General features: G+C 40.7%; 1 protein-coding gene across 1 annotated transcript in view; it reads right to left on the bottom strand.

The window, feature by feature from the left end:
• The window catches only part of mtrex (Mtr4 exosome RNA helicase), a 23,696-nt gene extending 9,388 nt beyond the window's left edge, over window positions 1-14,308 (bottom strand). Inside the window, exons 1-21 of the mRNA XM_044334335.1 lie at window positions 14,121-14,308; window positions 13,656-13,796; window positions 12,777-12,843; window positions 11,483-11,545; window positions 11,243-11,355; window positions 10,281-10,455; window positions 10,046-10,136; window positions 9,815-9,939; window positions 9,506-9,604; window positions 9,182-9,302; window positions 8,966-9,097; window positions 5,339-5,418; window positions 4,744-4,854; window positions 3,872-3,973; window positions 2,508-2,633; window positions 1,764-1,914; window positions 1,181-1,353; window positions 1,017-1,085; window positions 811-936; window positions 603-713; window positions 300-488 (exon numbers count right to left, since the gene is read on the bottom strand). Coding sequence (XP_044190270.1) covers window positions 300-488; window positions 603-713; window positions 811-936; window positions 1,017-1,085; window positions 1,181-1,353; window positions 1,764-1,914; window positions 2,508-2,633; window positions 3,872-3,973; window positions 4,744-4,854; window positions 5,339-5,418; window positions 8,966-9,097; window positions 9,182-9,302; window positions 9,506-9,604; window positions 9,815-9,939; window positions 10,046-10,136; window positions 10,281-10,455; window positions 11,243-11,355; window positions 11,483-11,545; window positions 12,777-12,843; window positions 13,656-13,796; window positions 14,121-14,221 — 2,466 coding nt within the window. The 5' untranslated portion in view covers window positions 14,222-14,308. The remainder of the gene's footprint in view (window positions 1-299; window positions 489-602; window positions 714-810; window positions 937-1,016; window positions 1,086-1,180; window positions 1,354-1,763; window positions 1,915-2,507; window positions 2,634-3,871; window positions 3,974-4,743; window positions 4,855-5,338; window positions 5,419-8,965; window positions 9,098-9,181; window positions 9,303-9,505; window positions 9,605-9,814; window positions 9,940-10,045; window positions 10,137-10,280; window positions 10,456-11,242; window positions 11,356-11,482; window positions 11,546-12,776; window positions 12,844-13,655; window positions 13,797-14,120) is intronic.

The raw sequence follows: 14,308 nt of genomic DNA, 5'->3' as shown, positions 1-14,308 counted from the left end.
ACCTACAGTATGACTGTGCGTGAGGCCCTGTAGGAACAATGTCCTTGCTTTTTTCCTGTGTTTGTCTGTACCAGTATATAAAGTCACGGACGACGTGTCTACCAGGAAAAGACAATTGAAGGTCAGTGATTTGTATCTATCAAAATGGAACCGATGTAGATAAATAGGAAAGATAAACCAACTTTAACCTGTGGATAAATTGTTTAACTTTAAATAGAGTTTGACATTTAGCAGGGTTTCACATGATTTGACTTTCAACTCACACACACAACCTGAAGTACACATATGTAGTTTCTCACCAGAGCTTTCTTCTCACAGAGAGAATAGACCGATTCCAAGTTGGGGTCGCTGTGCAGCGGGTGGGAGTACATGCGGTGCTCAAAGGCCTCCACCTTCTGAATAACTTTCTTCAGTGCAGGGTCTTTGATGCCCATGTCATCTACAGGGTCGAGCAGAGGAACTCCATCTGGGAAGCGCTTCTGCACTTCCTGCGGCGGGACAAAATGGTTGAAGGGAAAGACAGAAAAACCATATAGGTTTTAATTTCTGTTTACCTGTATCAGTTTCAACATCTTCCATTTCAAGATGGCTGCATTTTGTACCTGTATAGACTTGAGCATGAGCTGCCTGTTGTCAAAGGGCCTCAGGTCTTTGGGGATGTAAAGACGAACTGAGCTGATGGAAGTCAGGAGATGGAGCATCACTGGGACCACCTGAGCAAAAACAAAAAAAAAGACAATGAATCATTGTCATCCTGATTACAGACACATGAAGTCATATTCATGTTTGTTAATATGCACTTTCACCCACCTGCATCTCTCCAGTCTCCCCTGGAGCAGCAGGTTTAGCAGCTTCAGTCGCTGCATCTTTTACACTCTCTTTACTACAGTGGACCAAGACCTCCACCACATACAGCGGCTCTGAGTCTGTACTGGTCTAAAAAAGAGGAAATGCATGTTAGTCACAGTGAGATGAAAATGACTTCATATACATGTGACACTATGACACCGACTTACCTTCACATTAGACTTCTTGCAAAAGTTTACAACGACTCCCCAGCCAAAGTCAGCATCTTCATTTTTTACCTGTGCAATCACGACAAAGAGACATTAAGCGACGTGTAAAAAAAATCTATAAATATCGTTCTGTCCTCATAGTATCACTGCATGTGAAGTCTTACCTTGACAAGTCGCCCAGGCTGCAGGAAGGGCAAGCAGTACTTGGGTTTATGGACAAACTCTTGTATCTCTTTACCCAGTTTGGCCAGCTGCTGTCTGATTTTAAAGTAAGTGACCACACTTTCTTCATTGGGAATCTCAATGGCGTGGTACTGCTCCTCCAACTTCTTAATTTCTGCACAGAAAGAATCAGCAATATGATTAAAAAACAACCTAGAACTGGGCAACAGGATAGACAATGTTTTTCTATTTCAGCATCTTCCACTAAAATCCTGTCTTGACGACTTTTCTACACATCTCACCTCTTGACATGAAAAATAATTTATACCAGACATCTGATAATGTATCTTGGAATCAAGAAAGTTGCTGCAAAATACAACCTCTGCAGCCTCTTACGGTAAACAAAATGCAGCCTCTTATAGTAAAGTCTGATTTATCTTTAACAGCCTACAATGTATGCTAATCACGTACACATGTATCCCTGTAGAACAAGAATGTAAAGAAGTGTCTGTCTAGTCGCTACTACCTCACCCAACTTGGGAGTGTACAGCAGTACATATGGGGGGGGGGGGGGGACATGCTTACTCTCCACGACACCAGGCAAAGCCCTGTAGTGTTGGAACTGGTAGAAAGACTTCTCCAGCATGTACTCTGGGTTGATTTCCTCCACACGCAGCAGGTTGAGCACCATGTTGTAGGTCAGGTGGAAGGCACTGTTCAAAGGGTCTGCTGAGCCCTGCACAGCAAAAGAAAAAAGTCATTAAAAATAAACATAATGAATTCTTAATGTGTGCGTTTTGATAGCATTATTAATATTTTACAAGGGTGCTAAGAAATAAATATATAATAAATGCAGTCCGAGTTACTTTCAAATAATAAAACACTGCTGAGGATTTTGTAATCATAACTTTTGAACCTCCAGAACCACAGATATGTGTTCGACATCTTTATCCAAGACACCCTTGGAGTTAAGAGCTGCGACGGTGCCAACAAACAGTTTTACATTAACAAAGCCTCTTTCAAAATCTATGCGGCTACATATTTATAGCAGCGGAGCCATAAATGTGTCAAATCAAAGACATAAGACCGAGAGTCTCTGGCCACAACTTGACAACGCACAGGCTGTGTGTTGTCAAGTTTTGATGGCCTGATGATCCATAGAGAGCAACTCCTGACGATTTTTTATCAGTCGTTCCAAGAGATTCTCAGCATGACAGCAAGGGAATATGTTTCATTGATAAGAACTGAGGAGGTTTACATAGATATGATGGATGACTAGTAAGTGTATACACAAAGGACAAAGTTTTATAGCTCTTGGATTCACAGTACCTTAAGTAACTGTTTGCCTACAGCTGGACTCATCTTTTCGTCCACCATGAAGATAACAATTCCCCTGTCGTCCATTCCTCTCCTCCCAGCACGCCCAGACATCTGGATGTACTCACCTGAAGTAATCTAGATCACGTGAAAACACACATAACATTAAGAACAAAGAAATATGTTAGTGATTTCTTTATATACCTGTAATATTGTGTATATTTGTCGTTGAGATGAACGCTGAAAAAGAAATGGCATATTCTACTACTGACAAAAGAAGGTAGGCAGAGAATATGACTAAATATTAGAGAAAACAGTTGAGGTATTTCTACAATCAGTGCCTCGCCAAGTATTGAATGTGTACCATAGAAATCTAGATGATGCAATTGTCTCGAGAGGAAGAGACAACCAGCTTTCCACAAGCCTGTGAGGCACATGGCTCTGATTAAACTCGTTATCTACTGGTCTTTGAGCAATAAAAAATGCAAAAAAAAAAGGGAAAAAGGCAGATAAGATTTTTTTTTGTGCTGAAATGATCTGATCCTCATTTCAGGCATGCCATGGGATCAGCACTTGATTTGAAACACAGTGTGTTTCAGGAATGAGAGTTGTGTGTATTTAAGTGTGTGAGTGCCTGCGTGGAGCTTTGGCACTATCAGAGGCACCAGATGTTCCTGATGAACCTCTTGGAGGGCAGTTTTCTTCTCTTTGGCATTCTCTTCAATCCTTTGTGTGTGTGTGTATGTATGTGTGGGTGTATGTGTGTGAGCTGAAAATCCATGTGTATGAAGTGAAGATGAAGGGTGCTTCTAAGTGATGGCAGCTCCACACACAGCCCCCAGCTCTTATAAACAATACGTGGCTGTTTATGTGGCGATGTGAGCTGCAGCACTTTAAGACCTTATAAAGGCCTCAGAGCAACACACAGTGTGTCAATTCCACACTGCACACAGGCCAGCAGTGTTGTTTTAAAGAGATAGCACTGTTAATGAGTTTTACTGGATACTCAGGGAGGGTACAGTTACAGGAAGATTAGCTTCATGCGGCTCTCTTATTGGATGTTTATGGGCTATGTAGCATCCCCTTATGAGGCAGAGAAACTTTTCCAAAGGAATTGCCTAGTTTACATAAATTACACCATTGAACTTCCTGCTTATGTGTGTCAACAGCCACAGCTGTGGAAATTGCAGTTCGAAAACATAACATTTTGATTTTGCATGTAATGTAGGATGAGGGAACCGATCCAGGGCTCCTGCTGATAGAATTTCCCCTTGACTGGATGTTTGGTGACACTAACTGTGTGTGTGTGTGTGTGTGTGTGTGTGTGTGTGTGTGTGTGTGTGTGTGTGTGTGTGTGTTTTGTTGAGTGCTCTTACAAAGCGGTGATTCTTGCCATCAAACTTCCGGGCACTAGTGAAGAGCACAGTGCGAGCCGGCATGTTGATGCCCATGGCAAATGTCTCTGTGGCAAACAGGGCCTGGCATGAGAATAAAAAGGCAACATTAAGATAATCTCATCTCTATTTTATGACAATGTAATTGTTGGTCCAAACAAACAAACAAACATTCAGTGTTCATCAAAATGCCTTTTGTTTGTCTTAGAGGGCTAATAAATATGTTGAAGGCATTTTGTTCCTCAAAAACGTCTGCGAAGCCAAAGTATTTTGATACAGCATTGTTAACAAAGATGTTTGCTTGCTAGCAGTCTTCTTCGTGGCCTTTTGTTGGCACATTTTGTTTTGGCATGTCTCTTGGAGTGTTACTGCCACCAGCTGTTAATCAGTGGAATGGCCTGAAACTAGCAGCAAAAAGTACATTGAGTTGCAGGACTCATAAATGCATTCATAGTGGTCAAAAACTTTACAAGGTACCTTTAATTATCATTATTGTACATATCAGCAGAAACTGCCTGGACTGTACCAATTCCACTTTTATGCATCAATTTTCAGTATCCCTTGTTATCTTTTGTTCTGTTAGATTTCATTGTTGTAAATTTATGATGTGTGTCTTTATGTTAACTAACTTATTTTACACTGCCATTTTGACCAGGCCTCCCCTAATAAAAGAGATCATGTATTTCAAGAGACTTTCTTGTCAAATAAAGATAAAATAATATTTTGTTCATATGTGAGAACATTTCTTGAACAACACACTTCCAAAATTAAGCCATTGCAGTAACCCTGTGGAGTGGAATAAGTCTGATTTGTTTCAGCGTGTTTTATGCATCTTAATTCAGAGGTAGTTGTACCTTGAGCAAGCCTTCAGAGAAAAGGATCTCTATGGTCTCTTTCAGGATGGGCAGTAGGCCTCCATGATGGATTCCTATCCCCCTCTTCAACAGCGGCAGCACATGCTCCACCTGAGGAATACAGAGTGTTGTTAGCAGATTACTGTTTGTACTATTTGTTTATGAAGGTTTCAAGCGCACAAGTTCATAACATCACAGCCATAAGCACCAGTGAAGCAGAAAGTGGAAAAGTATCTGACCCTCGTAGTGGAAAAGTGTGATCTATGGTTGGCTTTGCCGTTGCTCGTGCTGTAGCGGTCTACCCACTAACTACTATTACCTCAACATGGCTGGTTTTCATAATGTGACTCAACACAGCTGGGTAAAACAACAGGAGCTCAGTGTTTGAGTCCGTGTTGACATTATGTGTGTAGCTATTTAACAGTCCTCCGTTAGTAGAAAGTGACTATGAAGGATATGTTGAGGCTCTTTTTCTTGTCACCATTATAACGTGGCAGCGGTGGGTTCAAACGCTGGAGTAAGACAATCTCGGAGGGTTATAAAAACATCACACCAGTTGTGAGCGACCACAGTGTGAGAATACAGTCCTCCTCACCTGGGGGAGTTTCTTGTCTTCGTCTGACAGGCAGTCCACGGCGTTGTTGAACACTTCCTCCACCAGGCGTTTCTCATCATCTGGAACAAACAAATCGTGCCGTTGTTAACAACAACTTCTCATAGCTGTTCAGAAAGTGTTGGGAATATTAGAACAAAGTCGTTTCTCACATCTTGAACCTGTATCCCAACAACTCAACAATGTTTCAAATGTAATTTTTCTCGGAATGTGTGGTTAATCCAGGACACTGGGGAGTTTTGTGGGAAACAGCTTACAGGAAAACTCTTACCACCCAGGGACTGAGGAAGCAAATGATGCTGCTTCATTTGCTTCAAGTCTTGTTAACTCTGTAGTTTATTTCTCTGTATTATTAACAAATGTTCATATTGATTAATTGACCATTTTTTAATCCACAGATTCAAAACACTCTAATTGAAGCTGAGGTTTTATTACAAAAACATTGTCTGGAAAATGTTTGACTGCTGACACATTTTTAACCAACACTTTATCGTTGGACTCTATCTATCTTCACTATGTGAATACACTGACTGTGCCACCACCACCACCACCATCTTATTATTGTGTTAATCACATAACATTGTTAGCTGTAGCTAGTTGGCTATCTCTGTCCATTTCTGGCTGTGTGGAAACTTAGTCACATGCCTGTCTTTATTCATGAGACCATTCTGGGAAACCTTCTGTTTCTTGTGCCCGTATTAGTCAGAACCTTGGAGTTCTGCAGTGTCTAAGGACCCAGTAAGCATTTTTAATAACAAATGACTTTAGTGTGAGTGGGTTCTTGTACTGTGGTTTAATAAGAAAGCATTACCACAGAAGAACACACACACATGAGATGCAAGGTAAGTCCATGGCTCAAAGCCATGACATCCACTTCATATCATACATGTAGCAATTAACTCAAACAGAGCAGACTTCTTAAAGATTTCTAATATAGTTGCTCAAGTAGAGGCAAGTGTGCTAATTAAGACCAAAGCTCCATCTGTGGCCCCTCGAGCCTGCAAAGTTCATTATACTCCAGGGTATGACAGTATACTGACACACACTTTTGCGCCTTGCCAGCACTTTTTGTGCACAACTGGAAGTTTTGTCCTGATGATGACAGCAAAGGAAAGGTCAGAGGGTCATCAAAAACTTTACGATCAATTCTCTGAGGAACATGAATATCCACAACAAACTTTATGGCAACTTGATCAGTAATTTCCAGGATACTTTGTCATGAATTTAAGTGTTGGTCATGGGGAAATTTTGACTTAATAGTGGACAAAAGTCATGAGGAGGTGTGTCAGTCATCCCTTGGGCTGGGGATGATGAATATCCAGGCTTTAGCAAACTCAGGCCCTGCCATTAGTGGGTAATAACAACTATAATGCTGCAGTACAACAACACAAGACTGTCCACCTATTAGTCTTTGCATGTACCACTTTATACTTTTATAATTTGTCTTTTTGTCACTGCATCTCTGCACTTGGTCAATTTATTTGTGTTTCGGCACCAGCTGGTCCCCTGACTCCAACACAGCTCTGCCAGTCCACTAACACTGCCCAGAAACTATGTGTCACAGTACAAAGCAGGGACAGAGAGAGGGGGGCTAATTTCTCTATTGAACAAAAAAAAAAAAAAAGAGAGAGATTGAAAAAACGATAAGGATTGAAGGAAGAAGGCACAAAGTCAGAGAGGTAGAAGAGAGGGAAATGGGGGGGTGGGGGTACAGAGGCTGGCGAGAGAGAAAGCAGAAGAGCCACGTTGCTCCCTCTCCTCATCATATCCCAACCTACACACACACACACACACACACAAACATAGGAACTCCACGCCAACAACAACCTGCCAACAAACACAATCTGCCTTCTCAACTGTTTACTAGAGAGAAAAGAGGAAAAAAGAAAGAGTTGGTGTCTGTGAGTTTGTAAATGACAGACATGTATTGGTAAATGAAGCTGAGCAAAAAGAGTAGTGAAGAGAAGTACAAAGAAAAATAGAAAGAATTTCACTACTGAAACTCATGCAGCATTTTAATGTTGAACCATTCAAAGCAATTATCTCAGCTGTCATTAAGTAAAAGCAATATTTGTGATGCAATTTTCTGTAGCCGTAAAATACAATCACAGTTTGACATGAAAGCTTCTTATTTGTTTAAACTACGGAAAAAAAAAAGTCAATCACTCTTGTACAAATCTGCTTATTTCAATATTTTTCCCCCATTAAGTGAAACATTTCTTCAAATGAAATGATCTGAATTCTATTACTGGATGCCATCTGCCTTATTCCTCTAGGAAAGTTTGGTTTGTTTAAGAAAGTTTCATATGTTTTAAGAATTGTGTTGGTAATGAGAAATGATCTTTGGCAGAATAGATCCTTTTGTTTTTTTTGCAATATTGATGATGAAACTGGCAGTGCCGACAGACAAAAGGCTACAGTGTTGGAAGAGTTCAGCATTAAAACAAACTTCATTTATAAGAATGTCAGAGCACATGAAGAAAAAACAAACCGAGATCAGGGAGGAAAAATGTTTCCCGAGTAAGACTTCGTAAGTATGTTTTATTTAACAGAAAAAGCCCGACGCTGGTGGATGTGAGCCAAACTCAATCTGCTGGATTATCTCCCATCATGCAGAGATTTGTCCTCATGAAGCAACTTCACTTATCCACTGGACCAAACAGCAGGACCAGCTGTGCAGGCGTGATAAGCCATATTCATGGCTTCACTCAGTGGGGAGGATTCATTCAGCATAGCTTGCCAACAGTTCAGCCTTTTGGTGAGTGGTTTTTTGCTTGCCTAATTTCAAGTCCCTCCAACTTTCTCAGCAATTTTTCGCAAAAATATGTTTATTCTGGCATTTCAGAAAGACAATCTGATCACCAATTCCAAGAATATGCTCACTCTTAAATGTGCTGATAGAGTGACCTTTATACCTGATAGGTGACAAATGCAGTGGAAATACAGCCTGTAATAAAATTATTTAATTTACGCTAATAAGAGGTAAATTATGTCAATATGACATTTGATCACTGACAACTGGGTGAATAAGCAGCAAGGATTTTACACAGTCGGAATAATCGACTTTCCAGAATGGAAAATATCATGAGATTATGAAACTCACAATAATATGGCTATAAATCAGAGTTGCCAACTCTACTCTGGACTGTCACATCTGGAAAACATTTTAACCCTTATCACAGTCCAATCACCAGAATTTACGCTTTGTAAACACGAAAATCATTGATCTATATCGTGTCGAATCTGCTTAACAGACAATTTGACATGAATTGGGCTTCGCAAACCAGGAAAAAGGATTAATAAACTCATTTAAAATACACATCACATGCCATCGATCTACTGTTTCAAGAGTCTGACGTAAACCTTCCACTATGCACGCAGTTCAAAAATAACCACCATTACTATTGTGTATAGCTACTGAACTGGTGCTTGCAGCAGTATTGTACAGCGCATACAATGTCAGTCATGCTTGACTGCTTTTAAATAGTCTCTTTGCTGAATTACCCCTGATGTTGCAAATCTCCATAGAGTGACAGGCAAAGTATAAAAAAATAATTATACACACGTATAAGTTGTGATAAAGCTGAAACACTGAAATGTAGCACGTACCCCTGTTAAAGTCCAGTTTGGCCACCTGCAGAGCGTACGCCTCACACTCTTTCTTGCTGAAGCTGAAAATGATGACAGGCTGGAAGTTCCTCTCCATGATCATCTTCACTATTTTGAACACACTGGATGGACCTGAAGAGACCATGTGTGCATGTGAGTGCACAAACACAAACTTTGATGTATATCAATGAATTCAAATCAAAGTGACACACTCACCTCTGGTTCCTCCTTTCCGTCCTCTCGGGTCCCATTTGCCCCCTCCGCTGCTGCTGCCAGAATCCCCAGCGTCTCTCAGCACCTGCATAGCTGTATTGAAATTGTCCTCTCTGAAGTCTCCCTGAAAAATAGCAAAACACAAACAGTTATGTTATGCATCATATACTGTACATCACATAAAGACTGGTTGCAATGGATGTGTCCAAAATTAGGAAACAGAGCAAGTGTCATCTTGGGCTAATATGAGATCTATAGGGTTATTTATCACTAATTAGCCAACTCTCTTCCGTAACTCTGAAGTATACTCTGTGTGTGTGTCCTTACATTCTCATCAACCACCAGGTGGAGTCCGTCGCCCCCTGCAGGGAAGATGTAGTGTTGCAGCGGAGTGGGCCGGTAGTCTGTGTAGACTACATGGCATGGCTACAGAAGACATGAGACGGAACCACTTCATTAATTATGCAAAATAAAGGGCAGACAAACACAAAGACATGTTATCATGATCCCCTCATGAGAACTGACAGATAATTGTGGCCTTCTCACTTTACATACAGGAGGAGGGACAAAGTAACTTGAATTCTAACCCTTATAATTATAATATACATCAGTACAACTCCACAAAAGAAGGCCCACCTGCTTATGTAGGTGGCAAATCCACTCTGCAAACTGTCTAGCGTTGGGGATGGTGGCCGACAGGAAGACGTAATGTACGTTGTCAGGAAGAAGAATGATGGTCTCCTCCCACACCACGCCACGCTCTGAAATACACAGAAATTAAAAGGGAATTGTCACTAATTATCATAAAAACGAAATGGACGTGGGTTGATCAATAGTGTGTTTGTGCCATCTGTGCTCTTTGCCCACCTGAATCTCTCATGTAATGGATCTCATCAAAGACGACCCACGCCACTTCCCTCATGATCTCAGAGCCTCGGTACAGCATGCTCCTCAAGATCTGGGAGGAAAGCAGTTCACTGTGTCAGAACAACGTCTCAGCTCCGTCTCTACTCCCTGGCTGCAAAGTGCCCCTTTCCAATAAAGGTGATATTTGACATATCTAATAAGGTTTCCACTTTTTCCAGACACAACTATAACTCACCTCTGTTGTCATGACAAGGCAGGAGGCAGTGGGGTTGATGGTGACGTCACCAGTCATCAGTCCCACATCCTGGAACTCTTCGTACATTTCTCTGTATTTCTGGTTGGAGAGGGCTTTGATGGGGCTGGTAAAGATCACTCTCTGCTTCTCTCTGAGGGCTAGTGCAATGGCATATCTACAAGAAGAGGATATACAGTAAATCAGATTAGATCACAAATCTGACATTACTATGATTAATGAAAGATAATATTGATTGCTGTCCACCTGGGCCTTGATTTTCAAGGTTTTTGCTACCAAGAAAACTGCATTTGCAATTTTATCACTTGCACTTTGGAGCTTTAGATACCTCCAGTTCTCTGAGAGCACAGCTCTCCAAAATACATACTTGGAACAAACACAATCACAAACAGCTGACTAAAACGAGTAAAACTAATAAAGTCACAGTAGATTTTTTTAACTTGCATGAGATAAACAAGTCAAGAACTTTGATCTTGCATTATGAAAATCTAATTATCAGTGAATATGAAATCCTGAATGGGAAAAATGTTCACTTTAACCTTCTAACAGTAATTACATTAAGGATAGTGTCACTTACAAGTAAAAACTTTCTCAAAAAATTCCACTTTGCTGCATCCAAAAGTCCAGAAAACTCCATTTTAAATTGCATTTGTAAAAACAGCGACATGTGGATGTCATCAAATGTCAGTGTCATGTGCCACACAAACAATACAGATACAATGGCAGCAGATCCACCAATGCCAGTAGTCAAAGCTAGTAAATATTGCTATTCCTTAGTTATATTCACACAATAGAATATTTGCTGTAGTCTGGACTTCATTACATGCTTTGTTCAACAGCACAGTAAGCAAATAAATTTTGAAACAGTTGTCACAATAGCAAAACAAAGGGGGGAAAAAAAACACCAGAAATTATCCTTAGCGATGCTTATTGATGATACTCACTCAGCACAGACAGTCTTGCCAGCAGATGTGTGTGCGGACACGAGCACGGACTGGTTATTGTCGATACATAAAATAGCCTCACGCTGGAACGGGTCAAGAATAAAAGGATACTCCTGCAAGACAAACAAGACAAAACGATCAAAACGAAGTAAAGTAATTCTAGTTCAAACCAACTAGTTCAATGCACAGTCTTAAAGGAGTAATAACACACAAGTACTGTAATTTAAAGGCCCATTATACCTTGGCTGCTTTCCCCACTCGCGGCTTCAGAGGTTTATATTCATCACTGGCAGGCAGAGCGACCTGTTAGGGAAAGACAGAATTTATAACCATAAAAGTTTGACATTCATAATCAGAGAAATCAGACAGGTGACAAATGAAAGGAAACACCTGAATAAATTAGTGAAGAAACATAACAATGCCATAGATGGCACAAGAGGTCACTAGATGGCTGCTACACAAATGATGTGAATCATAGGCCCTGTTTACAGCTGGTATTAACATCCGTCTCAGGTGATCCGATCACAAGTGGACAGCTCTAGGTACAGGTGTAAACACACCCAAGACACATTGAGGACGGATTGAGATCCGATCACTCAGACCACATTCAGAGGTGGTCTGGGCCACATGTGACCACATTCATTTAGCAGTGTAAACCCAATGCGTCTTGGGCCACATTGAGGGACCGCCTATTCAACTGACGTCCTCTATTTTCCGGCAGACTAGGCACAGGACCCTCCGTCCAAAGCTGTTCAACTTGTCTGATAACAGGACAAACAAATTATTTTGTATTTCATGTGAATTAAAAACGTAATCCACCTCCTGTTTTTTCCTGTTTTTCCCGTTCCCCTAACCGGTTTTCCTCTTCAAAGCTCAGGATTTATCAGGAGGATGGCTGCCGACTCCAAACAGTATGAACCTGGACTGTGTGTGTAACAGCTGACCGACTGGATGTGTAGAAGAACATGGAACATTAATTAACATTAGATCCTGACCGCTGCTGTCAGCGTGTCGGAAATTTAAATAAGGAATGAAGTTATGCTGCTGTGTTTTGTGTGTAAATGTGCAGCGTCGCTCAATGGAAACACGCAGCTGCGGGGAGATCGCTGCATATAACGCTCTCTCTTTCTCTATTCCGACACGGAATATTTATATATATCCTGAATATTTATTCAATAGTTATTTAATAGTTATCAAACAAGTTGAGTCAGATCCTCCCACCAATTAATAACAAACGAATTTGGTCTTTGAAAACGTCCGTGTTTATTTGCATATAGAGCGGGGAAGTGAGATCCGATCACAAGTGGTCACTCAGGACGCATGTGGAGACGCGTTTTAATGCCAGGTGTACACAGACGTACTTAAAGCTATCCACTTGTGATCAGATCACCCGAGGCGCATGTTAATAGCAGGTGTAAACAGGGCCACAATTACACAGTGCTGTTCTGGCAGCTTGTGGTGCCTTACTAAGACAACTTCCTGGTTTTCCTTTTATATGTCAATCTGTAAATTTTCTTTGATTTGCTTTCTTTACCTCATGGGAACATCCTTCAACAGTCTCAACTTGCTCCACCTTCACTTGTGGCATAAATTCTGCAAGACTGGAACAGAGCAAAAGCAGCAACTTAAAATATTTTGCATATTCTGCAGCATCTCAAGCCAATATTCCACCTGACAGTGACAACACTCAAAATCATCGATTTGAATGACAAAGAGTTGAATTAACACCTTTCTGACAGTTTCAACTAAAACTAAAGTAAAGAGTAAAGTAATCACTCTATAGCACAGTTTCAACATTATATTATTGGATTATAATTATAAATTCATCCTTGTGTAAGCAGTATTCAAGGTGGAACTAAATTTAACTACTTTACAAAGTGCTGGGTATTTCATCTATAACAAAGCATTATATTCCATTTGTCAATCACATGTTTTGTGTGTAAAATCTGAATCTGAGTAAAAAGTGCAATATTTCCCTCTGAAGTAGGGGAGAGGTAGAAGTATAAAGTAGCATAAAACAGAAATACTCCAGTAAAGTAGGAATAACCCAAATACTGTACAATATTTGAGTGAATGCAGTTATTTAGCTACTTTCCACCAATGATTAGTGACTGCAAACTCTGTCATAAAACAACAGTCAGGTGTCCATATGAACACTGAAAGATGTTTTCCTCGTTGTCATCATTCCTTCTGTTCATACTGGCTATTAACTGATCCCCTTCAAATGCACTTTCAATATAAGTGATAGTACAATAAGAAGGGATCATCTGGTATGAACAGGAGGAATGATTACAGCTGATTACTGTTAATGATTAATGATTACTGTTTCAATGTTCATTTGGGCATATGACTGTTGTTTTAAGACAGACTTGAAACATTGCGAACCCGTCTTCTAAGATGTACTCCATCTCACTTTAGGTCATTCGCAGATACGGCTTCCAGTCGTGGTTTCTTCCCAAACACCACCTCCTCTCCACCGTCGCTGTCTGCCTCCCTCTTGACCCTGGGAGATGGACCAGCCTCCTTGTCAGTGCCATTTTTAACAACAGCTTTGCTGCAAAATAGAAAAACACAGGCAGACACATACGTTAGCTGCTGTTAGCCGACGGTGTTTGAATTTACACTGGAAAGGTTAGCTAAACAGTTTGAACTTTAAACTTCCCACACATATTATATATGTAACACATTAAAAATACGTTTATCGGTACCGCTACACACTTTATCTGGTGTCTCATAAACGAGTTAACTGTCATTTAGCTCGCTAACTCGTCAGTTGACGTTAACGTTATCAGACACGAGCACACTTCATGCTACAATCAGGTTCCCTCTTAAAGTTCAAACCCCAAACTTAACTATGCGAAAAACCCCAAACAGTTACCCTATTTCTGGAGTCAGTGAGGCAGGTATCTTTTTGCTTGTGGCACTTTGTTGTTCCTCGTCAAACACGCTGAACAAACCGTCTCCAAATGCGTCTGCCATGATTGTTAGGGGCACACTTCCCACAATACAACACGAGGTTGCTCTCCGGTAACACTTCCTCTACGGCAGCCGTGTGGTCCAAAAGTG

Source organism: Thunnus albacares, chromosome 18 (assembly GCF_914725855.1).
Source record: "Thunnus albacares chromosome 18, fThuAlb1.1, whole genome shotgun sequence".
Classification (NCBI taxonomy): Eukaryota; Metazoa; Chordata; class Actinopteri; order Scombriformes; family Scombridae; genus Thunnus; species Thunnus albacares.
This window is presented reverse-complemented; position numbering and strand designations above follow the sequence as displayed.